Source organism: Propithecus coquereli, unplaced genomic scaffold (genome assembly GCF_000956105.1).
Source record: "Propithecus coquereli isolate 6110/MARCELLA unplaced genomic scaffold, Pcoq_1.0 Scaffold18, whole genome shotgun sequence".
Classification (NCBI taxonomy): domain Eukaryota; kingdom Metazoa; phylum Chordata; class Mammalia; order Primates; family Indriidae; genus Propithecus; species Propithecus coquereli.
The window spans coordinates 6,696,004-6,720,151 of NW_012142745.1; the positions used below are offsets into that span (position 1 = coordinate 6,696,004).

General features: G+C 38.9%; 1 protein-coding gene across 1 annotated transcript in view; it reads right to left on the reverse strand.

Annotated features, from left to right (window-relative positions):
* Window positions 1-24,148, reverse strand: part of DOCK10 (dedicator of cytokinesis 10) — a 347,252-nt gene that overhangs the window by 163,181 nt on the left and 159,923 nt on the right. Inside the window, 5 exon segments of the mRNA XM_012642470.1 lie at window positions 5,734-5,803; window positions 6,637-6,771; window positions 7,027-7,149; window positions 7,420-7,492; window positions 17,809-17,891. Coding sequence (XP_012497924.1) covers window positions 5,734-5,803; window positions 6,637-6,771; window positions 7,027-7,149; window positions 7,420-7,492; window positions 17,809-17,891 — 484 coding nt within the window.

The following is a 24,148-nucleotide window of genomic DNA, read 5'->3' on the forward strand; positions in this document are numbered from 1 at the left end:
GATGGAATTGAGGCTTGGGGAGATTAATTAAAATGTGCTTAGGATTACATCCATAGCAAGTGACAGAGAAGGGAAAATAATCCCTGTACACCTTAACAGTTGTGCTCCTCATCCCACCCACTGAGCTGAGAGCCGGCACATAGACGATGACCGGCTAATGCTTATCTTCCTTGCCCTTGCCCTGCCACCATCCCACACCAAAGAGGTCGCTGTGGCCTGTAAGTCATGGCCTCTCTCAGTGGGCAAGAATACACAGTGGGGCAACCCATAGGCTCAAGTTAAGGCAAAATTTAGGAATTGAAGGAGGAAGAAGAATTGGCTATAAAATTAATTATGGTTCTCACATGGAAATTCACAGCTCAAATGTCATTTTCTAGACTCTTCCAAGGACGAGCTCTTTGCTCCTTTCCATACCTTTGTATCACTGTCAAGTATTATTTATCTCTTTGTCTTGCCATGACTCACTCACAGGTTTGGCTTTTTATTAGTCCATTCGTCTGATAAAGGCAGAAGCTAAATTTTTATCCTCAGTGCTTAGTGCAGGGATGTCATTCATTCATAAAAGAGTTATCTGTTGTGTCCATGCTTTGTGTTGGGCAAAAACATAGTCAGTCCTTGCCCTTGCAGAATAGGGAAGACAGGCATTACGCAATTAATCCTATAAATGCGAAATCAGAAAACAAATGTGCTTAAATTCTGTGTAAATGTTTTCAAGAAGAGGTATTAGGTTCTGTGAGAGCATAGAACAGAACGATTCAGGCAAGTCAAAGGTCAGAGTTGCATGTTGAGATCATTTTGACTGCAGTGTAAACAGAGAGTGTGTGTGTGTGTGTGGGGCGGGGGTAGCCAGAGAGGCAGTGGTAGATCGTGCCCTGCTTTCAAGTGAAGATGCCAAAAATTATTAAAATTTTAGAAATAAAACATTACGAAATATAAACAAAAGTCAATTTTCTAAATTGCATCTGTACTTCAAATGAGTTTTGAATGTGGCTGCCAGCTTCAAAAATGTTATCAAAAATATTTTTAAAATTTTTGAGCAAAGTATCACAAGCTCTTGTTTCACAAAAAGGGACTTTATAAGTAAAATAAATATTCTATTTGCAACTTCTCAAAAACTAAATTATCTTTTTCTATTTTGAGAGAAAAGAATTACTTGCAGCATAGAGAAGCTTATGTTGGGAGAGATTAAGATGCCTGAGTGGTTTTCTATCTCACTCTCTGTAATCTTGAAGATAGGGCATATGGAACAGCAAAAAAGAGAGGACAAAAATAGAAAATCAATGAGACATTTTAATAATTTTGAAGTGCAATTGTTAAGTCATTAAAATGGTAATCAAGAAGTAATCATCTTCCTTCTACTCTTCCAATTTTCCTCTATTTCCCTTAAATCAGTGTCCTCTGCAGCCAACGCAACCACTTTGTTCAGTCAAGCTTACTGCAGTCCATCTCCATGACTTCACAGATAACGGGAACCTGCGAATATGTCCTACCGCCATATGACGCATTTAATGAATTGTGACAAACTGTTTTCCTCGCACAATGGTCCTCGAAAAAGTTCCAAATTATAGATACTCCAAGAAAACCGGAAAAGCCAATGGAAGGCTGAGAAACGAAGAGGGAAGTTACCCAAACAAAATATCCATTCCATACCTATTATTTTCCTTGCATCTTTTACAGAATTTTGCAGGAAAAAAAGAAGAGTTTTAAAAGAAAACATATACCATCAAATCTAGGTTAGGTATTCGTAGCTACCCTCCACACAATCCTGTTTACTCTTTGTAGGTTTATTCGTTCATTCATGCAGAAAAAGTTTACTGGGTATCTCCCATGTACCAGTCATACAGCACTGAAAAAAATTCAAGTAAAATGCTTTCCCTCATTGAACTTACACTCCGGGTTAATGGAGTATCTATCAGTAAACAGATAAGCAGAAAGACAATATTGCATATAATCTACGTGTAATATAATATAGCATCATGCAGTGATAAGTGTAATTTTATTTTTGCATATGTTATCAGGACTTACTGTTTGTGGTGTGCTATGTGTGTTTTATTTCCCTATACCATAACTGTTTTGTTTTTTCTGGCATTCTTTTCACAGGCTAGAAGGTCTTCGAAGACAGAAGCCACATCTATTTTCATATTTGGCCTTTCCACAATGCTTTACACATCACAAGTTTTCCAATACATACAGTATTTGCTTAAGTAAATTCTACATCTAACACTCACTGCTGAAAGCTGCACATGAGCATATCTTTGTAGTGTTTCTGCTGCCCACGTGGCTTATGTAGGATAAATGTATGTATATGTGTGAGTATGCCCACTTTATGTATGATAAAGACAGCAGTTCCTTGGGTATCTTTCTGTAATCTTGGATATGCCTCTGTCTCAAATCTAATTTTGTCATTTATTACCTCTGTGGCTTGGGAAAGCCACTCCATTTCTCTGAGTTTTATTTGAATAAATGGGGACAATTATAATGCATATTCCATCAACTACTTTCAAATAATATATTAGATGAAGGAAATTACAAGTATCATTTTGGTTGTTATTATCCTGGGAAGTGAGATCTTTAGAACCAGAGTTTGCTAACGGGAGGCTTAGAGGTCATATTTGGCTTCCAGATTTGTTTTCCTTGGAAGGTTCTCCCCTCTTCTTTGCCCCCAACTTGACTGGATTTCTGTGGGCATGCATACTTCAGGTCTACACAGTCCAAGATGCCCTGATTTCTCATACCTGGCCCCACTTCATTCATTCAGTGGCCTGCTTGACCTGTGGAAGGTATTTGAGCTTCTAGCCTTTGGTTGCTTACGTGAAGCCATTGTCTTGGAACCCATATCCACATGGTTCCAAGACCCAGCACCTAGGATGAAATAAACAGTGTCTGGCACTCTGCCTATCCCCATTTAAGCCTTTACCTAGTGACATCAGCCATTATCACCACTGAAATAGAGACCCGAGACAGATGGGATTCTTGGGCCATTCATTCTCTGCCACAGTGGTAGAACCTGGAATGGATGAATGGATGGATGGATGGATGTGAGAATGAATGAATGAATGAATGAACTCTGAAGGAGCAAAACTGCTTAACACAGACCTAAATAGCCCTTAGTCCCAGGAAAAAGTTGAAGCAGCCAAAACTGGAAGTTCTGCTCCAGACTGGGAGAATAGGCCTCTAAAACAGACTGAATATTGTTTGATGATGTTACAAACAAGTGGAAAACTATGGCTAAGCCTTTATTTTTGCCAGGATCCAAGAAATTGTCAATCATAAACATCACCTAAAGTGTCTGAGAAAGCTGAGTAATAGTTTATCTCTACTTGAGGTCACCCTTATAATACATGTATGAGAATTCCGAGAATTATTCTAAGGAAAACAATGATATGGATTGGGTCTGAATGAGGCAAACTAAAATGGCATATTCACTAAAGACTGTTATGAACTTGAACTGCTCACGAATGCTGGACAAAAGGTAGCACTTTCTGAAACAAAGACTTTGTTCCTCTTTTTGCCTTGCTCAATGCATATTGGTAATGGTTCCTAACAAAATCGGCCTGACTCATCCCAGTTATTCATTTGCTCTGTGTATGTGATTCAGCTTCAGTCACATTTTGTGCTTGAGTGCTTACTAGAACAATGGTTAAACTTGCATTATCTCCCTCGAAAATCTTTCCAGATGGAAAATCTTACAAAGCAGAACAAGCTGTAAGCCAATATGTAAGATCTGGGACCCACACACAAAGTGACAAATGACCCAGATGTCTGTCTTCCCAAAGTAATCTCAAGAAGCTGGTCTCTGCCTCTATAAAGGATGTAGAACATACTGGATAAAAGTTCTTGATAAAGAGGGACATAAATGTAGGGACAGGCCTGAAACCTTAAAAAGATATATATGCAAAATCTACCTTGGGAATCCTATAGACAGCCACAGCTTTTTTGTACAGACTTGCAGCCTGACCTAGAAGAGTTCCTCACTGTTCGGTGCTCCCAGAACACTCCATGGATTCTGCCATTCATACCTCCTCTGTAGCTCTTGTGACACTGTGCCATAGTGAGCCTATAGCTAGTCCCTCTCTGATTTTGACTTCAACAAGGTATTGAATCCCCTATGCCTAAGCACAGCTTCTAGCATGTTGTAGGTACTAAATAAGGTTGTGGAATGAATTAATGAATAAAGAAGGAATTAGATAAATTAGTACATTGAGGTAAAAATTTTAGGAAAGTGGGTCAAGATTTTCTTGGAAGGCTTTCCCACAATGGAATGTCTATATTCTTAAAGTTGTGAGTTTTGTAATTAATGGAAGAACTACGGCAGAAACGTTGACCACCCTATCTCTCAGTGCTTTTCACATGTTAGCACATTTAGTCTAGTTTTACGGATGAGGAAACTGAGATAAAAAGGTTGAGTGGCTTACTCAAAGTCTTCAATACTAAATGGTAAAACCAGGATTTGAATAGTGACCTGCATGAATCTCAACCTTGTGTTTGCCCCATAAGACTCTTTCTAAATTCTAAGGCAATGTTTAAGCAGAGACTGAAACACGGTCTAAGTCACAGATTATGGGAGAGAAGGTTCCTATAGTGGATAGTCAGATTATGGCCCTAAAATGTGTGTCCAACATTGAGTCCTATGATTCTTTGAAGATTCTTTGAAGAAGAAAGATATTGCACACTAGACTGTATCTCCGCAAACTTCATACATAACAAAGAACTACGACGATACTTCTTTAAAAAAAATAATGACTCATTTGCCAGAGAAAGCTTTGAAGTACAAATGGAAAAGAAAATATTTAAATTTTTCAGCTCGGTGTCTATAAAATGTAGTTATTGATCTTCGCTGCTGCACTTTTACTTCATATTTCTAAGGCCAAAGAGGCTCCTTTGTGACCAACAATAGAAAACCATCTCCGCCCTCCATTAAGGTCATCATTGCCCTTTCCATAAGGAAAGTTGGCATCTGTGTTAAAATGCAATTATCTTTCGCTGCTAGTAGAGTGCTCAGCAATACTTAATTAATTCTTTCCTTTTAAAGTTCGGCCTTATTACTTCCTGGAAGAATTCCAGATTTTAATAGATGAACTGTCTAGAAATAGCCCAGAACTAACTAACTGGAGAGAACTCTACTGGCATCCACACATCCAAGCGCCCCCAGATGTAATCTCAGCTAGTAACAAGCCAGGAGAGTGCTGAGGGTTAGTGGCAACAGAAAGTATTGCTGTAACGGCCCGTGACCAGAAATGGAGTCCTCAACTTCCATGAGCCAGAGTGAGGTTGTGAAATTTGAGGGGAGATTGTTAAAATGCTTGATTGCTTCAATTTTTACTTAAGAGGGAACAAGGAGAGTTATTTCATTAGAATAGAAAGAATAAATGTTTTGACAGCAAGATGTCCAGCTGAGGTCTATGGAATTATTCTGCTTCTCTTTGTCATGGTGGCCTGTGGCAAATTTAATACTAAAGAGAATAACGTGAAGACGGAGAGAGCTTGTAGAACATTACCTGTTAAAAGCACTATGTCTGTTTCTGAAATTAAACTCTTGGGAATCAATGTAATCCTTGTCTTTGAAGAAAAGCTCCTCTTAGAAAAAAGATGATGTGTATGTGTTAGGTAGTTAGTGAGGGATTCCGGGTCTCCTAGGGAAGAAAGTGGGTGCTACCAGGATTCACCCCCCCAAAATGGGCTTTCAGAGAGACTCATGGAAGATCAGCATGTGCAGTAAGAGTCAGGTCATACATCTCCCAAATGTCCAATCAAACTGGCTCCATGGTGACATTTGACCCACAGGGAGGTCCCAATCCAGGCGCTATAAAACAAGATGCAGACCATAACCAGGCCCTTTTTTGTGCCCTTCCTCTTGCTTTCCCTTTGCTGCGACAATGGGTCTGGCTGTCATCTGTGGCGTATGTATCATGCTCTGCAAACCTATATCTTGCTCTTGCCCTATAATCCTACCTTTGTCTCCTCGATAAACCTCATTTTCCTGCTTGCCTTACTTTGGTGTGTCTGGTCATTCTTCTGCCATGAGTGCACTATGAACCGACATTTCAGACTAAAAGCTGACATATGCACACTGTAAATTTACTCTGTTATTATTACCTAATTGTAAAGATAACACTTATGAAGTGCATACTGTGATACTATGTGGTTTACATATTACTTTACTGAATTTCTTCAGTTCAGGGGATCTCTACACTGAAGTCCCACTGGTGCTCATCTTCCTCTTTGAATGTATCAGACTTGCTCCTACCTCAGGACCTTTGCACTTGCTGTCTCTGCTCATTCTTTAGTCTGTAGATCAAATGGTCTTTCCTCAAAATGCTCTTCTCACTTGTTGTCTATTAACATGCATTTCTAACCTCACCACTTGTCTCACTCCCTTCTGTTACTCTGTTTATTTTATCATGAAATTTACCAACTCATTCCATTCTGTTTATTTATTCCTTTGCTTGTTTCTTGTTTTTCTTTCTCTATTGAAATAAGTTCTGTGGAAGCAGAGATCTAGGCTGCCTTTTCCTCACTGAATCCCTACAGCCTAGAACAATTTTTGGCTCATATCAGATATTCCATAAATATTTGTTGAATACACTTTCCAAATTAAAAAAATAAATCCCAAGGGGGAAAAGGATTTCTACTCACCTGTACCACACCTGTACAAGAATCCAAAAAGATGCAGCCTTTGGGTTCTTTGGATATCTTTTCATCTTTGTAAAAATTCATAATGTAGGAGTTATCCGGCAACTGAGTCAGCTGGAAGTAGCGCTTTTTGAATGACTAAATAAAGGAAAAGATAGAAGGAGGTAGTTCAGATTGCAGTGTGCTATTACTCATGGAAATTAGAATTGTTCCAGTTGCCTCAGGAGTGCAACATTACTAGGGCACTGTTCTAGAGAAGAGCAGCCTACTTCTTCAGAAGTAAAATATTACACAAAACATAAACTCAATAGAAATGGTTCTCCTGTGTGCTGTGACCGAAGGAGGGGGTGTCAAGAAAGGTGACGGAGACAAAGATGAGTCTTGTCTCCTTACCCGAACAGTGACGGTATTGTTCACGGTGCTGTTAAAATTCCCCTTGTAGAGCCAACCAGACTTGAAAACTCCAGTTCCTCCTGCTCCCCCACCGCCCTTGGAGGATGAGTGGGATGTAGTATCCTGAACAAAAGGCATCATTAGCATCACAGCCATCTCTTGTGGGTCCCACATCCTAGACACTGCATTTAAAGACTCCTTTTCCTCTCTTTGACTCATCTTAAATAATCATGTTCCATTTCAAAGCAAACTTGATTCATTCTGACTAAAAACCCCAACACGAACAGCTACTACAACTTTATGAAAAACTGGTCAGAACGTGAAACACTCTAGCAAAGACAGGAACTAATTATCCTCATGTTTTAAACATCTCACTTTCAGCAATTGACTTACTTCATCCTTATCAGCATCTTCATGGTCAACCTCAAAGGAATGTGAAGGAAGTTTCTCTGGTTTGTATTCTGCTCTGATATTAAAAAAAAAAAAAAAGATTCTGATTTGTCATTTGAGACATGGCTTTCATGTCCAGCTACTCCCTGGGCAACGACTAACGTGCTGGCGTTCTTACAAAGTTTTGTAAAATAATGCAGTCTTGTGAGGATCCGATTTCCTTTTGGAAGTATTAAATTTCCTTTACAGTGTTATATCTTATCTCCGGTAAATAAATCTCTATTTTAAACCATGAAGTTACTATTTATATAAATTTACACATATCTTTTTGCATTAGAGGGAGCAAGCAGGACAATTTGAAAGGCTTGGTAGTTTATGTTTTCCTTCCCTCACATTTTGAAGTGTAATATTAAGTAGTGATATTTTCGTGATTTTTTCTGTGTCATCTATATGCGGCGTGTTCAAGGGTACAGGATGGTCATTTGAAGAGCCTCAGCCCTAAGAACCATGACCCCGAGAACAGCCTGGGCTGTGACCCCTAGGCTGCGCTGTTCCCTAACTGTGGCTTCTCAAAGGGTGCCCTGAAGGTACTTAGCAGCAATTAGGCTCACTTTGTGCATTTCCCTGGTGGCATGGAAATGCCTATTTAAGTCCCAGTGTCACTGACCAGCCAAGAGGAGCAAGAGTGCACACTTGGTTTTTTAAATGGCAAAATAAGTCATCAGTTAGCTTTCCTTGGCTTGATTCTATCTTATAACTAATGATTGAATGGAAACCAGACAATACCATCCGAGGTTCAGGCATTCCTTGATATCTGGCTATGTAGAAATTTCATGGAATAGTTTCCTCTTTTTAAATTAAATTTTATTGTGTATATCTGAGCTTTACAACATGATATTATGGGATATATATATAGATAGATAGATAGTAAAATGGTTAGTATACTGAAGCAAATTAACGTATTTACCATTTCACAGTTACTTTTTTTGGTGACAAGTGCAGTTAAAATCTACTTATCTAACAAAAATCCCTAACACAATACAGTTTTGTTAACTCTAGTCCTCATGCTGTCCATTAGGTCTCTACACTTGTTCATCCTCCATATCTGCTGCTTTGTATCCTTTGACCTGCATCTCCCCATTTCCTCCCCACACCCCACCGCTCTTGGTAACTGTTGGTGAGAATGCAGACTGGTGCAGCCATTGTGGAAAACAGTATGGAGGTTTCTAAAGAAATTAAAAATAGATTTAGCATATGACCCAGCAGGCCCCTTCTGTGTAGATAGCCAAAGGAAATGAAATTACTATCCCATAAGATACCTGTATTTCTATGTTTATTGCAGCATTATTCATAACAGCTGAGATATGGAAACATCCTAACTATCCATTGGCAGACAAATGGATGAAGAAAATGTAGCATGTGCATGCGCGCGCGCGCGCACACACACGTATATATACAATGGAATATTATTCAGCCTTAAAAAAGAAAGATCATGCCATTTGCCCCAATGTGAATGAACCTGGAGGACATTATGCTAAGTGAAATAAGACAGACAGAAAGACAAATATTGTGTGATGTCACATGTGGAATCTAAGAGAAAAAAAAAGTCAAATATACAGAGATAGGGAATAAAATAATGTTTTCTTTAAGATGATTTATATTGTGCAGAAACGACCTCTGAATCTGACTATTGGGCAAAAAGATCACTTGTTATTCCCATCAAGAATTGTTTCCTATGTTGATGGTGTTGCAGATGGAAGGTGAATGGTCAGGACTCTCTATGTTTAAGTGTGCATAAAATTGCCACAGTGTGCATCCACACAGGGTGCTAACTAGTGGTCTCACGATACCCTTACACTTTCTCTAAAGGCATGAACATGCCCATTCACTTTTAGGAGGGAAAGTTAAGAGCACAAAGAGAACATTAACCTCACTGTTAAACTATGGGAAGCCTGAGATCAGAACCATATTCTTCATTCCTGATAAGAGATTTTCTTTTATCGTGGTAAAATATATATAACATTAAGATTTACCATTTTAACCATTTTTAAGTGCACAGTTCAGTGGCATGAAGTACATTCACACTGTTACGCAGCCACCACCACTACCCATCTCCAGACTTTTCCCACCATCCCATACTGAAACTCTATATCCATTAAACAATAACTCCCCATTTTTCTTCCTTCCAGCCCCTGGTAGCCACTGTTCTACCTTCTATATTCATGGATTTGAATATTCTAAGTACCTCATATAAGCGGAATCATAATATTTATCTTTTTGTGGCTGGTTTACAAGTGTATTTCACCTAGCATAATGTCTTCAAGGTTTATCCATGTTGTAGCACGTATGAGGGCTTCATTCCTTTTTAAGGCTGAATAATATTCCATTGCAACCTGCTAAGAGTTTGTGCCCCCAGAATCAGTTCCTCGAAGGTATCCTTGAATCTACAGAATTAGGACTCTCTTCCTGTAGACACTGTGTAAGAGTCTCTTACAATGCTTACCTGATTCTGTTATTTGTGCCCTTGTCTTAGCCCTCCATCATTTTATATGTTTCTTAAAGCCAAGGTCTCTAATGCATTCTCATGTATATCTCATCCAGATGTAGATGTTCAATATGTATTTGCTGATTGAATCAATGGTAGACAAGGTAAACAAGGACATCGCAGAAGTGAAATAATATGAAATGGTATAATTTAAAACTCTATGTTTGGAAGGCATCTTGTTGATTATATATTTTTAGCCATAGAACACATTTTTGATGATTAAAGTCTTAAGAGCAATCTCTAACATATTAAATAGGTTTTCAAAAAGTATTTTACTATTTTGACTTTATTTTATTTCTTAGAGATGGAGTCTTGCTCTGTTGCCCAGGCTGGAGTACAGTGGCATAATCATAGCTCACTGCAACCTCAAATTCCTGGGCTCTAGTTATCCTCCTGCCTCAGCCTCCCAAGTAGCTGGGACTACAGCGTGCACCACCATGCCTGGCTTCTCTTTGACTTTGTTTTATCAATTCAAATTAATGATAGTTACTTACTATCAAAATTGATAGCTAAGAACAATAAGGCTATTCTTATGAACCCAGTAATTGAGACTGAGCATTGAGGATGATACATGGAGTCTTGTATTGGTCCTAGTACCAATTTACTTTTTTATTTTGTTTTGGATGCACAGTCTTGATGAAATCCCAAGATCCATAGGTAAATAGTTGCAAATGGGAGCAGTTTGATTTCACAGCCACAGGCTTGAAAAAAGAGTGGTAGGAAATGTGTATTTTGGGCTTATTTCTAGCACAAGTTCTGGCACATAATAGGTGCTCAATAAATATTTGTTTATATATACATAAAATTTACATCTGTGAGCATGTACTATCTGAAATTTCAAGAATACATTAATACAAAATATGACTTTCCTCAGCCATGACTTGTTTATAAGTCCAAAGATGTTCAAAATATATATACAGAGGTTTTGTACTGAAGTCTAAATACGTATCAAGTGTCATGTTGCTTTTTATTAAAATACATATGTGTAAAATCAGATACTTGCACACAATACTGGGGCTCAATAGTCCTGTCTACTCTTGACATTTTTCAGACATGAACACAAAGCCCCTAATGGTTACTTACATAAACATTCAGTGGAAGACATGGGATTAGAAGCCTTATTTCTGAAATAATTCCTGCATTTAGGAAAGGTGAATTCAAACCACCTTTAATAAACATATTAAGTATGATTGCAGCTATTTTCTCTTCCAAAGAGAAGAGAAAAGGATCCTGGGGTTCCTGAAGTTATTTTTCCTTTTTGCAGAGCCTTAGAGATACTTAAGCTTATCTGTGCCAGTTGCACTGATGTTAACTTGTTCTGCTCCTTTTGGTCAGGGTCAACTCTAAGTGAAGGCTAAGCAAGTAGCAGAGTACATAGTGTTCTTTTAGGACTATTGGGAAATTCTTTCTACCACACCAAAAATATTCTTTTTTTCCTGAATATCATCTGACATTTTCTGAACAAGAAGCAGCCCTTTTCATCTTTTCATTTGATTGGTAAAAGAAAGCCCATAAACACAACCCTCCCCTCTCTCCCCTCCTATTAGGGGTAACATGTCACCTGAGATTCAGAGGCAGGTTCAAATGGCTGATTTCACAGCAATTACTCAAGGTATTTTGTCTGCAAAGGACAGAATACAAGTCTTCCAGGATTCTTAAAATGATAGCGCAGCAATAAAGGGAGGACTGAGGAAACATCTCAAGTGAACGAGGAGGGAATGAGTAGGGAAAGCAGAGGAAGAGGCAGGGAAGACAAACTTGAACATGGGATGTCAACCTTGGGCCCTAAGCTAGTCATTTACCATCAGTCTCCTTTTGACCTTGATACTATTTGTTTCTGAATTCCTTATTCTGTCTTCTTTAGTCAGCATGGCTTACCCTTTCTTCTTTTCCTTACAAAGGAATAATCTTGTAGGCATTTGTTCTGGATAACCATGGATCACAATACTGGCCAGATGCCTCAGTCCAAATTCTGTCACTAACATTATTTCTGCAAGATACTTGCAAACAAGGGAGAGAAGGAACAGCCTTTCAAACTAGTAATGATGTAAAAACGGAAAAGTAAAGAAACCAGCTGGGCATGGTGGCTCACACCTGTAATCCCCGCACTTTGGGAGGCTGAGGCAAGAGGATTGCTTGAGGACAGGAGCTCGAGACCAACCTGGGCAACAAAGTGAGATCCCTGTCTCTACAAAAAATTAAAAAATTAGCTGGGTGTGGTGGTGTATGCCTGTAGTCCCAGCCACTCGGGAGCCTAAGGCAGGAGGATTACTTGAGCCTAGTTCAAGGCTTCGGTGAGCTATGATCACGTGCCTGCACTCTAGCCTGGGCAACAGAGCAAGACCCTCTCTCTAAAAAACAAAAAAACAAACAAAAACAAAGTAAGGTTTTCACACATCTCAATATAGCAGACTAAACACTTGAGAAGATTTTTCACAAATCTGCCAGTTGAGAAGTGGAAATAATGCCTGAGAAAGCTTATAAATTATGGCCAAAGTTACACAAAACTCATGGATTTAAAGTGATTTATGACCAGCCCAGCTCAAAATGCTGATGGAGTGTCTATCAACAGGAGAATGGCTGCACAAACTGCAGTAGATCCAAAGGAAGGAATGTTACTCAGAAAGGAAATGGAGCTCCCAATACACTTGGCTATCGCTCAGAAGCATCACGCTATGGAAAAGAAGCCAGAAATGTAGGAATCCACATGGTATGACTCCAGTGTTATGAAAATCAGAGCATTGGTTTTCTCTGGGGGGACAAGGAAGGAGAGGTGAGAATTGACCTGGGAGGGGTGGCAGTTTTTCTCAACAACCATTTGAGAATGGTTGGGGGTCACAATAATGCTCCGTATCTCAATAGAGCTTTGAGTTACACAGGTATGCCCACAGTCAAAAGTTGTCAAATGGCTCCCTTAGAATTTGTGCATTTCCCTGTATGTAAATTTTATATCAAAAGAAAAAAATAAGCTGCAAACATCTATATCTCTATTTAAAGATCTGCATTCTGGAGTGTTTGGCGAGGCAGTGAGCTGATGTTTTAAACTTACTTTGAAAGAATCAAAAAATAAAGCGGTCTAATGGATGGCTAGAAGGAAGGACGAATGGACGGATAATGTGATAAAACAACATAGCAAAATGTAAAGATATGTTCTAGATGGTGAGAATAGGGGTGTTCACTGTACACAAGTCTTTCAACTTTTCCCAATGTTAGGAAATCTGTAAAGCATTTTAAAAGTGATGAAGTGTGAAAATGTTTAAAGTATTGAAGAAATTGTACAATGAGTGACAAAACATGACATCTCCTGAACTGATTCTTTTTTATACTAAGGATAAAAAATTGTACAGAAATATGTGTTAAGTATTCTCAAAAAATGTTGAGTGAGAATTTCTCAACTGTTTTTCCCTGATATTTCTGATGGGTAGATGATTTAAAAAAGAGAAGGGAGCTTCCTACAAATACTGAAAGAGTTTTCAAGAATTCCTCAATTGTTACATTTAATACTTTGATAGGTACCCTACATTATATTACAACTTATGATGTGTCCACACTTTTTCTTCAATAAAATAAAATTTTCTTTAATTGTTCCTCTTGGGTTTAAGTGTTAATAATTCAAAAATAACTCAGAAGATATGAGACAGATAACACCAATGAGGTCAAGAGGAAAACTCAACCGACTTCAATAGTTACTAGAGATATCCACGCTGTTCTTCATTTTTTTTTTTTTCTAAAAATGTGCAGACCAATGAGTGTCAATTTTGGTCATTTCTGGGGTTTGGGTCGTAGTGAATGTGGGCATGCCCTTTCACTGGTGGCTTTCCCTAATTTTGAGTTTGCTTGATGAAATTCAATGTGAATCGAGATCGATGTCAATTCTTGGAGGCCATTCTTCTCTGCTACTCAAAGATCCAGTTTCCAGATAGTACCCGGCATACAGAAGAGATGCAGCAGTGCCAACCACATGTCAGGAACTAAGTCCCTGAACAGAGAAAGGTTACATTCCAGGAGAGGAGAAAGTCAGTAATTAATTAAGGATAAATAAACTAGATAATTTCCCTGAGTGAAAACGGTTGTTGAGAAAAACCAAGAAGAGAAGAGAGAAGAGTGATCCTCGCTGGACAGCAAGGGCCACGTGTAGGAAGGACGGCCTCTCTCAGGAGGTAGCATTGGAGCCGAGAATGAGAAGCAGCCAGTTGTGTGATGACCTGGGGGAAGATGGTTCCAGCAGAGGGAATTGCAGGAGTGGGGGCTGTGAGGAGGGACCAAGCGTGGGACATCCTGGAGTAGGAGGCTCTTGGGGCCGGGACACAGCGAGGGAGGGCGGGCGGGAGTGGGGAGGCCAGTGACGTCAGTGAAGTCTCCTGGGCAGGGGACGTGGACGGTGTTTAGACCACTGCTGAGGCTTGAGGGCTGCAGAGGGCTCTTATTTCCCCGTTTTGCTCCCAAAGAGCCACAGGGCACAAGCTCCTGCCTTTAAAAAGCAATCTTCTACTGGGCTGTTTTGCAATGACTTCTCACCTTTAAAGATCATTAAAAGGTGAGCACCTCTGGCTATGGACTTTAACATTCTTCCCTCCAGAGCTCTGTGTGGTCTCTAAGGGCCTCTGGGATCTCATGACATAGGGCTCCTTGTGGACCTTGCCCTCTGGCGTTTGACCCCAACAGTGGCTGTAATTTATAGGCGGTCTCATTTCTCACTTCTACACCCAAATTACCGCCACTGCCCAGATAGGGGTGTGGGGATGCCTGAGTGCCCCCCGGTTATTAGCTGTGGGGTTTGGAGCAAGCTGCCTCTCAGTTCCTGAGTCTCCTCCGTGAAATGTAACAGTTCCTGTTCCATAGGGTTACGGATATTAAATGAGATAATGCGTGTACAGCACCCAGGACATTCTCGCTCACTGTAGACACTCAAATTTTTTTTAATTTAAAAAGTTATTCTGTTCTAATTCAGCCCAGTTAAACTGGGCACATTTTGTCACATTTTCAGTCATAAAATATACTCTTGTGAAACTGTCTTCCTTATACCTTCCTTCTATCAAATCAACTGTGGTAAAAATTTTTTAATATGTTATGTATTTCTGTATTTAACCCAATGGATTAATGAAATCAGTGGCATCATATGATTTTGTGCTGCTCTTATTTTCTGTGCTGATTTTTATTCCTAATGTGTAAAGGCTCACATTTTATATTCTAGTCTGAAACAATCTCTTTCTCTCTTGTGAACATACACTTTAAAAAAAAAAGTGGAGTTATTAAGAGTCAATAATAACACAATTTTAAATTTAAAGAATAAATTTCACCTTTTTCTACTTTTCCATAATTGCAAATTTTCATTTTGCAGCCTCAAAGCAACCCATAAAAAGAAATGATCAATTTAAATTGGTAGCAGACATAGGAGGATTCTTCTAATCCAGGAGTATGAAAATGATTTGCTTCTGACAGCCTCGGAAGGACCAAGTAAATTACCTGTTTCTACTACTGACCTGAATATGTGTAGTCTTTGGGGGCAGTGATTAGGTCTGTAAAATCATTAAAAAAAAATAAGTCTGCTGTTCAGTGTTAGTCTTCATTATTCTAGGGTGTATGCTAGAGGATTGTATTCTAGAACTTCTGATTTTCATTTTGAATATATACATAGTTCATGAACATTTCTAACGTGGTGGCCGTCTTATTCTTCCCCTTCTTGGTATCAACTTCTACTTCCTTTAGTTAAAGTAAGGGAAATTTTCAACAACATTTTGTTTACTTTCTCATTTCTTCTCATGAGATTAATCCTTCCACCGTCTACGAGAATTCCAAGTCAACAACAATGTCCACAGCCTGTTCTTACTGAAGATGCTTTCTCTATTGTTTTAATACAGAAAGAACACCGTACATGTGCAATCTTTAATTTACTTTCTTTCTTTGTGGCATCACGAGTATAAGAAAAGATGAATAGTGTTTTTTGGGGGCAAACTGCCACTGAAGAGCCCAACAGACCTCAATATGGCGGGAAGGCATGTGTTCCAAAGGACAGCGATGTCTGTCTACATCCTCTCGCTTCACATGCAGTCTTCTCACTGCTCAGACAGCTTCCAAGTGTGACCACTTCTCAGAACTATTTTCAGAAAGTGGAAGTCTTGAGGATAAAAAATGCTTTGCTTTTCAGCTGCGCTTACACAAAGCGCGTGACTAACACCCAGACGTTCTGAATGTAACAATTGCTCAGGAAGGCCTAGGGTGTGGTGGACCTTCCTAGCACGAAATTACCAGAGGTTATCCATCAGGAGTGATGTGAGTGTAAAAGAATATTCCAATTTGGTAGAAGTTAATGTTCAGTGCTTTGAAAACGGATTTGCGGTTTTGGAGGAACATTGTTTTGCTCTTCACAGTAATGCAACTCCAAAAGAAATGGCCTCCTCTCTTTTTCTTCTGTTTTCATCCCTGCAATCCTATTTTCCACAGAGTAGACCAAGGGATCTTTTAAAGAAGTAAATCAGATCATGCCACACCCTGGTTGAAATTTCCTAAGGCTTCTATTGCAATGAGAGTAAAACCCAAGTTCCTGTCCAGGGCCCACAAGGTCCCGGGCCTAAGGTCCTTGGTTTCACCTTGCTGTGCTCCTGTCCAGACCTCAGCTCAAGCCCCCTAATTGTTATTCTCCTCAAGTGACCATGGTGGTGTCCATCTCAGGGTCTCTGCCCTTACTGTGTCCTGTGGGAACCCTTTTCCCAAGATCCCAGGGCCAGCAGCTACTGCTCACTCATATCTGAGCTCAAATATCACCTTCTCAAAACTATTTCATAATCCCTCCCTCAAATTCTGCACTTAGGAATAGAGAGCAACGCTTCCAAGTATCCAAAGCTGGGAAGGATGTTTCTGGGGGCACAGGAAATCTGGCAAAATGATGCCCAATTCCTTACCGTGTATCTATTAAAAAATTAGATCCAATGTGTGTCATCTCAATGTTTTGACTTGAGGAAAATGTTAAGAAAAACTTAACTTTGATTAAGAGTTTTTCTGAATTATTCGCATCATCTTGGCTTGATAAATCAATGAGTTGGGAGGTAACAGTTCAGGGTAGTTTTTTGAATTTGAGCAACTCCAATCCCACCCAGGAATATTATATTTTAAGATTTGCTATCCACTCAGTTTATTCATGCAATAGGTAATTACCACAGGCCTATGGTGTGTCGCGCATTCTCCCGGGCCTGCAGGGGTTCCCAGAGAGAAAAGTCCCTGCCCTTTGGGGATTTTTACTTTAGTAAAGGAACAAACACTAAATAAATTTCTACGTTAGTTCAGATAGTCAGGAGAGCTTCTCTGTGGAGGTGACATCAGAGCAGAAGCAAAACAAAGTCACCTTCTCCTAACAAGTTTATGTTCCCAGGACTCGGGGAAAAAAATAGGTCTTTATTTTCCTTTTTGCTGTATTTAGATATAGATCACTTCTGTGGAAGTTGTTTATTTTCATGACTTGATAACCCAGCATGAAAATACAGGAAACGAGTGGCAAACAAGAATGTCATACAGAACATTGTCAGAAAAACCCTTTGACCATATTATGCTTTTCTAATCCTCTTGTACCTGCTACTGAAAGGACACCTCACCAAAGAATAAGATAATGATAATTGGACCCTAAACCTTCACCCCCAAATTAAATCAGAGCATACTTATCTCTCACTCTAAACTCCGTGAATATGCAAAGTATATATTGTTGAACAAAATGTTCTATCTTGACTCTTATTTATAAATTCTGTAAAATGTACCTTGGCACTAGATTAATGGACACGTATTCATAAACAATGAACAGAGAACATAGTCTATATATGCGAAAAACCAAAAGAGCATTCATATCAGGTTCTTACCGGGGTAGCTGCCGAATGTCTCCAGAATATTGTTCGTATTTGTAGTTTACTACATACCAGTGGGAACTATAAAATTTACAAGCCTGAAAGAAAGAAAAATGACAATTATAAAGCTATCGGTCAAAAAAATCAGCCGTCCTGGCCAAAAGTACCGTGAATACAGTTCTCGGATTCTCAGGGGTGGACTGAATGTTAGTGACTTTAAGGCAGGTAAGCGCTTTGCTCTTTATAATCATTTTCCATTTTCCAGTGAAATGGGAATTAACCTTGTCCAGACTCATGGAGGAGGAACCATTTAACATGTTTATTCTATTTTGCTCCATCAAGGAAAGCCTAATTTCGTCATCCCCTGAATCACACTAGAAATGTTGCTAGCCTCAAGAACCGTCATTCAGCTTTCCTCGGTAACCCCTCCCATTATCTAACAGTTCTTAGAAGTGAGAGATGTTATTATTTATATATAATCCTTTTGTCATAAACTTAGCCTATTTTTTCTCATTCTAACTTCAATAACCGATCTTTTCCCCTTTTAAATCATCGCTCTTGTCAGCCTGAAACTGGTTTCTCAGTTTTACCTCATGTCCTCTAAGGCACAGCCCTCTCCATGACTATTCGTAGACCTTATAAACAGATGTGAATAAATGGTAGCCAAAAACTATTTTAAAAACAAAGTTAACAGCACAAAATAGTTAACGCACAGTGGTATGTGATAGCTGATTTTACCGTATTTATTGATGTCAAATACTTTCCAAACACCTACCTGGCACCTAGCACGGTACTGACCGTGGATTCGTGACAGGATTCCACTAGATGGCTTTTGAGACTCCTTGCTGTTCTAAAATTACATGATTCTGGGGATTACGTAGCTATCATTAGGATTATAAGGACACCTGCCCTCTAGCATTAGTGGCAAAATGAAGAGCAATAAACTTATTGCACGGTGAGGAATAAAAGCCGTGATTGTAACCAAGAAGGGGACAGGCGAGGCGCAGAGCTGCTGCTGCACAGAAAGCACTAGCGCTGCCCTCACAGAAAGGACAGAGGGCGGGTGCCCCGTGGGCCTCCAAGAAAGGTGGATGGAGAACACAGGGTCTGTGTGTGCAGCCCGAGGTGCACAGAAGAGGCAGGGAGAGGGGACACGGTGAGGAGTCCTCATTCTCTCAGCACCACAGCCTTACTGGTTCTGGGATGTGCCCAGGCACAAACTGGGGACTGGGGGCAAAACAAGGAGTGAGACTGGGACAAAGGTGGGCATAGAGGATGGCGGCACAGGACAAAAGAAGAGTTTAGAAACAACAGGCATTGCACAGTGGCTGTATCGTAGCCAATGAGGTTTATCCAAGGCCCAGTTATCACTAATTGAAAACTCTTCCCCAAAACACAAGTGCATGAAGACAGATGAACATAGAGAGGAATAAAAGAAAATTCAGGTTGTCTGTAAAATTATCACTAGAATGGATGGGGATTGTGAGCAAAACGGCATAGTTAGCTAAAATTCAATGTATTATTAACGTGCCAATTCCTGAGCCAATTCTGCAAAGCACATGTTTCTGGAAATAGGAGGAAAATTGAGCCTGATATGCTCCTTGGCTAAAATGCTTCATCTTCATTTTAGATAAAGATGCCAGGGATCCAGACAAGGAGCATATAGGCCAACAGCATCCCAAGCCCCGGAGCTAGAACTTTCATGATTATAGTTCTTTCTCACCCTTGCTCCCTTATTTTCCTTTCTCTCTATGTGGCTGTCATTCTCAGACAAAACAAAATATATTTGAACATGAAAAACTAAAAACATAAACCCACTCCCTTTCGATCTTTTTTCTGGGTACATAGTTTCACCTAGTTCCTCTCTTAGTCTTTATTTGAATATGAATATTGTTGTTTATTCACGTAGAGCATATTTAGAGATCTATACATTTGTTTTCTAAATTTTATGGCCACTTTAAGTAAGTAGAATAAAATATCATACCCTAATTCACTAACCCAGTCTCCTAGTTTTGGAGATCATTCATCCATTAATTTGTTCAACAAACATTACTGAGCCCTGAATTAAGTACCCAGAGCTGCTCTAGGCGATGGGAATACAGCAGTGAACAGAAGACAGAAATCCATGCACTCTTGAATGCACATCAGAAGAGCTGATCGATAAGCACAAAAATAAGTAAATTGCATTATATGTCAGAAAATGGTAGTGTCGTGGGAAAAAGAAAGCTGAGGAAGGGGATGGAAAGAGTTGGAGCAAGGAGACAATTTAAACAGAATGTTTGGGGTGGATCTACAGTAAAGGTGACATTTGAGCAAAGACTTACAGGAGAGGACAAAGTGAGTCATTTTTATGGCTACTTCCAATTTGTGCCATTGTGGAAAAAAATGCCTCAGAGTATATCTCCATGCATACGTCCCTCCTATCCTCCGCCAAGTACCACCCAGTTTGGATTATTTTCTTAGGATAGAATGCCCAAAGTATTTTAAAGATCCTTTGATGAAAATATTGCTACCCAGCATGTATGTTTTTTTTAGGGAAAATGCAAATGGGTGGTATAGCCCTTAACAAAGAGCGACAAGGCTTTATTCTTGTCCTGGGACTGGCATTGACTCCTGATGTGATCTTGGTCAAATCATTTTATTTATTTGGATCTCAGATTTAGCTATTGAACATTCAAAATACTAGACTGGATTATGAATTTCTACCACATAATGTCTATCTCTGCACTTCCTGATCTGGAGGATTTAATGGGACGCAGATGTGCTGACTCACTCAATGCCCTGTCTTGCCGTCGATAGTACGTGCATTTGACCATGACAAACATGTACACTCATGCATATTGTGCACTGGGGTATTCACAATATGCCACAGTGTCAAGATTAATGAATCTGAGATTTGTTAATCTCAAATTTCATTGAACAAAAATGAATGCGGCACTTTCTTGTACTTGTAAAAAAAAAAAAAAGACCCTCTTTTTTAATTTCTTTTTCTTGATTCACAAATGCTTGTCAGATACTGTACTACCAGGTACTTTACATATAATCCCAAGAAGCACTGTACGAGATTTTGTTATGCCTATTTTGTAGATCAGAGAGGTAAACTGAGACCAGATGCTACGTGTGGTAGAAACAGAATTTCAAGCTGAATTTGTCTGACTCTAAAAGTCCATTCAGCTAATTTGTAAATCGTTTGATGATTGCAGACTTAAAAAAAACACATTTGGAGCATCATTCTGGATGTTTTGTATGATGTTTCTCTTTATGTCCTAGAGTCAGACAGAATTGGTTTTGAATTTTGGTTCTGCCATTTATTATTAATATCTGTGGGATCACAATTAAATAACTTAGTATGTCTCAATTTCTTTATATGACTAAATAGTATCAACTTCACTAGGATCAAATAAGACTATTCCTGTAAAGCACCTAGCATAGGGTAAGCACTCAAAAAATACTTGCTTTAAAAACATCAGTTTTCCCAGCACATTTGATTCAATTTACAATTCACATTCACAACAGTTAATAATAACAACTTGTTTTTCTTGATTTATAAAAAGTCAAGTTTTGGAGAAATATATTAGGTCTGATTTTCAAAGAGTTCTGCTTTAATCAAATTACTTCTGAATTTATTTGCTGGGTTTCTTGTATTCGGTGGGGTAGGGAGATGGGAATCAGGCTTGGACTAGATGACTCTTAAGTATCCTTCTCAATCTGCAATTTCTCTGATTCTGAGAAAGCCAGTGCATTTTTACAAACACAAAAAACATTTCTCCTACAGAGTTATGGCATTTTGGAAATGTTGTGCATAGAAAATTATCCTCTATTCTTTGTTCCAGCCCACACAGTCACTCTAAGGAGATCATTAAAAACTTTAATGACTACAGCTCCTCTTTGTCCAAAGGCTGAGTTGAAATGATCTGTTGCAAACTCAAAGTCACAGGCTACAACTCTGCTTGTCACAGTAAGACAATGGCTCCAATTTCCCCTTACTGACTTCCTAGCTGACAGCACCTCATGCCGTCAACCTTCAACCGGGGGCTCCCATCGTCTACTTCAAAGGTGAAGACTGTGAATATTGAGCAAGAGCTTCCTGAGATGGTTAATTATTCCAAACACTGATGCCCTGATTCACATTTTACTCATTTGTTAATGTTATGCTTGCTCGTTCAGACTTTATACTTTCCATCTCTGCCTGCATGTGTTTAGACATAAAAATGGCTGGCCAGGCCGGGCGCGGTGGCTCACGCCTGTAATCCTAGCACTCTGGGAGGCCGAGGCAGGCGGATTGTTTGAGCTCAGGAGTTCGAAACCAGCCTGAGCAAGAGCGAGACCGCATCTCTACTAAAAATAGAAAATAAATTAATCGGCCAACTAAAAAAATATATATAAAAAAAAAAATTAGCCGGGCATGGTGGCGCATGCCTATAGTCCCAGCTACTCGGGAGGCTGAGGCAGAAGGATCGCTTGAGCCCAGGAGTGTGAGGTTGCTGTGAGCTAGGCTGACGCCATGGCACTCACTCTAGCCTGGGCAATAGAGCAAGACTCTGTCTCAAAAAAAAAATAAAAAATAAAAAATAAAAATGGCCAGCCAAAGTCAACATAGCTGAAGGCTTTGGTGCCATTAGGATAGAGTTTCCTAAACAGCATAGTATCCATGAATCCTCTGGGGTTGGTAATTGAAATTCAGGTTCCCGGGTCCCACCTGACAGACACTGAACCAGAATCTCTAGAGGAAGACCTAGAAATCAACATTGTTAACAAGTAGCACAGGTGATTCTCAAGGAGGTAGAGCAATGTTGTTACTTCACCAGGTAGAATCCATCATTCCACATGAGTAAGAACATGGCCCAGACCTGGTTTGACTATGAACTGCAAGCCTTGGGCTCTTAGCTTCCCACAGTGAACGCCAGTGACTGGGATTACCTTCTAGTTTTCATACATATAGACACAACCTTTTAAAATGACACACCAATTCCAGTATGGGCTTTTATTTATAGTGGACATTCAACATTTATTTGTTGAATGAATGATCTTCTACATCCTTTTTCTTCTAGAAATGACTAAACATGATACTTTGAAAGCTCTAAAAATCTAAATACTTTGGAAACAAGTGGGTAATTATAAAGGGCACCCTAAGGTACTGTAAAGAAAATATTTCATTTTTCTCCTTTCTCCTCTTCTTCAGAGAATCATTAGGATCAATTCAAATCATGTTACATACCTCAAATAGCAATTTGGCTTTGGCAATGCAATCTGTCCGCATTGTAAAGGAGCTGATTATTAGATTCAGGTTACATAGCAATAAGCAGATAAAAGATGGTTTTTTAGATGTGACATTATTTTTCTTTCTGGCCATAGAGGTTTATTTAATTACATGACTATTTTTTTGCCAGAAAGATTAATGCAACTATAAATGGTGTCCATTTTGGCCTTTAATCACCACTGAGATTGATTCTGTATTTGTAAAGTGAAGGTGGTAATTTTCATATTCATGCCATTCTTTATAAAGTTTAGAAGTAATTATGGCTATTTTACAAATGTTGAAAATGAAGCATCATGAAATTATGTGAGTTCAGGCAAATTAGGCATTGAAAGGGTGGCTGGATAACTTATTGTCTACACTGAGACATTTCAGAGTCAAAGGAGACATGATTAGCCAGGCTAATAAATAGTTAGAACATGAGACTATTCCTGCAGACTGTCAGGATATATGGTCGCCCAATACATCAACATTTTAGAGAAAAAAAGAAAAGACACTGAAAACACTTTTTTCTTCAATTATACCACATTATGTGTTCTTTAAAAATGCAATAATTAATTTCTGAGTGTAAAAACAAGTTGGACAGTTAATGATTTTTAAAAACTTCTACTGCATTCTTGGGGGAGAAGTAAAAATAATGTGTTGAACAAAATAAATGACATAAATATTGGTATGACTCAATTTCAGAAATCATGGTACAATCTCATTTAATGGATTTTGATTCTGATTTTTTAAAATATTACTTGATATTAGGTAATGTTACTATGTATATAAGTACACAATGTAAAACAGAACGTCATATCAAGTGCCAATATAAGTGAAAATCATTTTTAAACTATTTTGTTACTTTGAACTATAAAGTAGCTTAAATTATCACTCAGTATCTTTATTGATTATAAATTGAAAATGAATCAAAATATTTGGTTTCTCTTTTCAAAATGTTTTCCATTCAGACAGTTGAACTATAAAATTAGACTTTCATAAATCATACCCATGCATGATCTGAGAACATACATTCTAATTTCCCAGCTAGATCTCACAAGTAATTTGTTAGGACATGAATTATAGATGGTACTAAAAAACACTGGTAATATTACG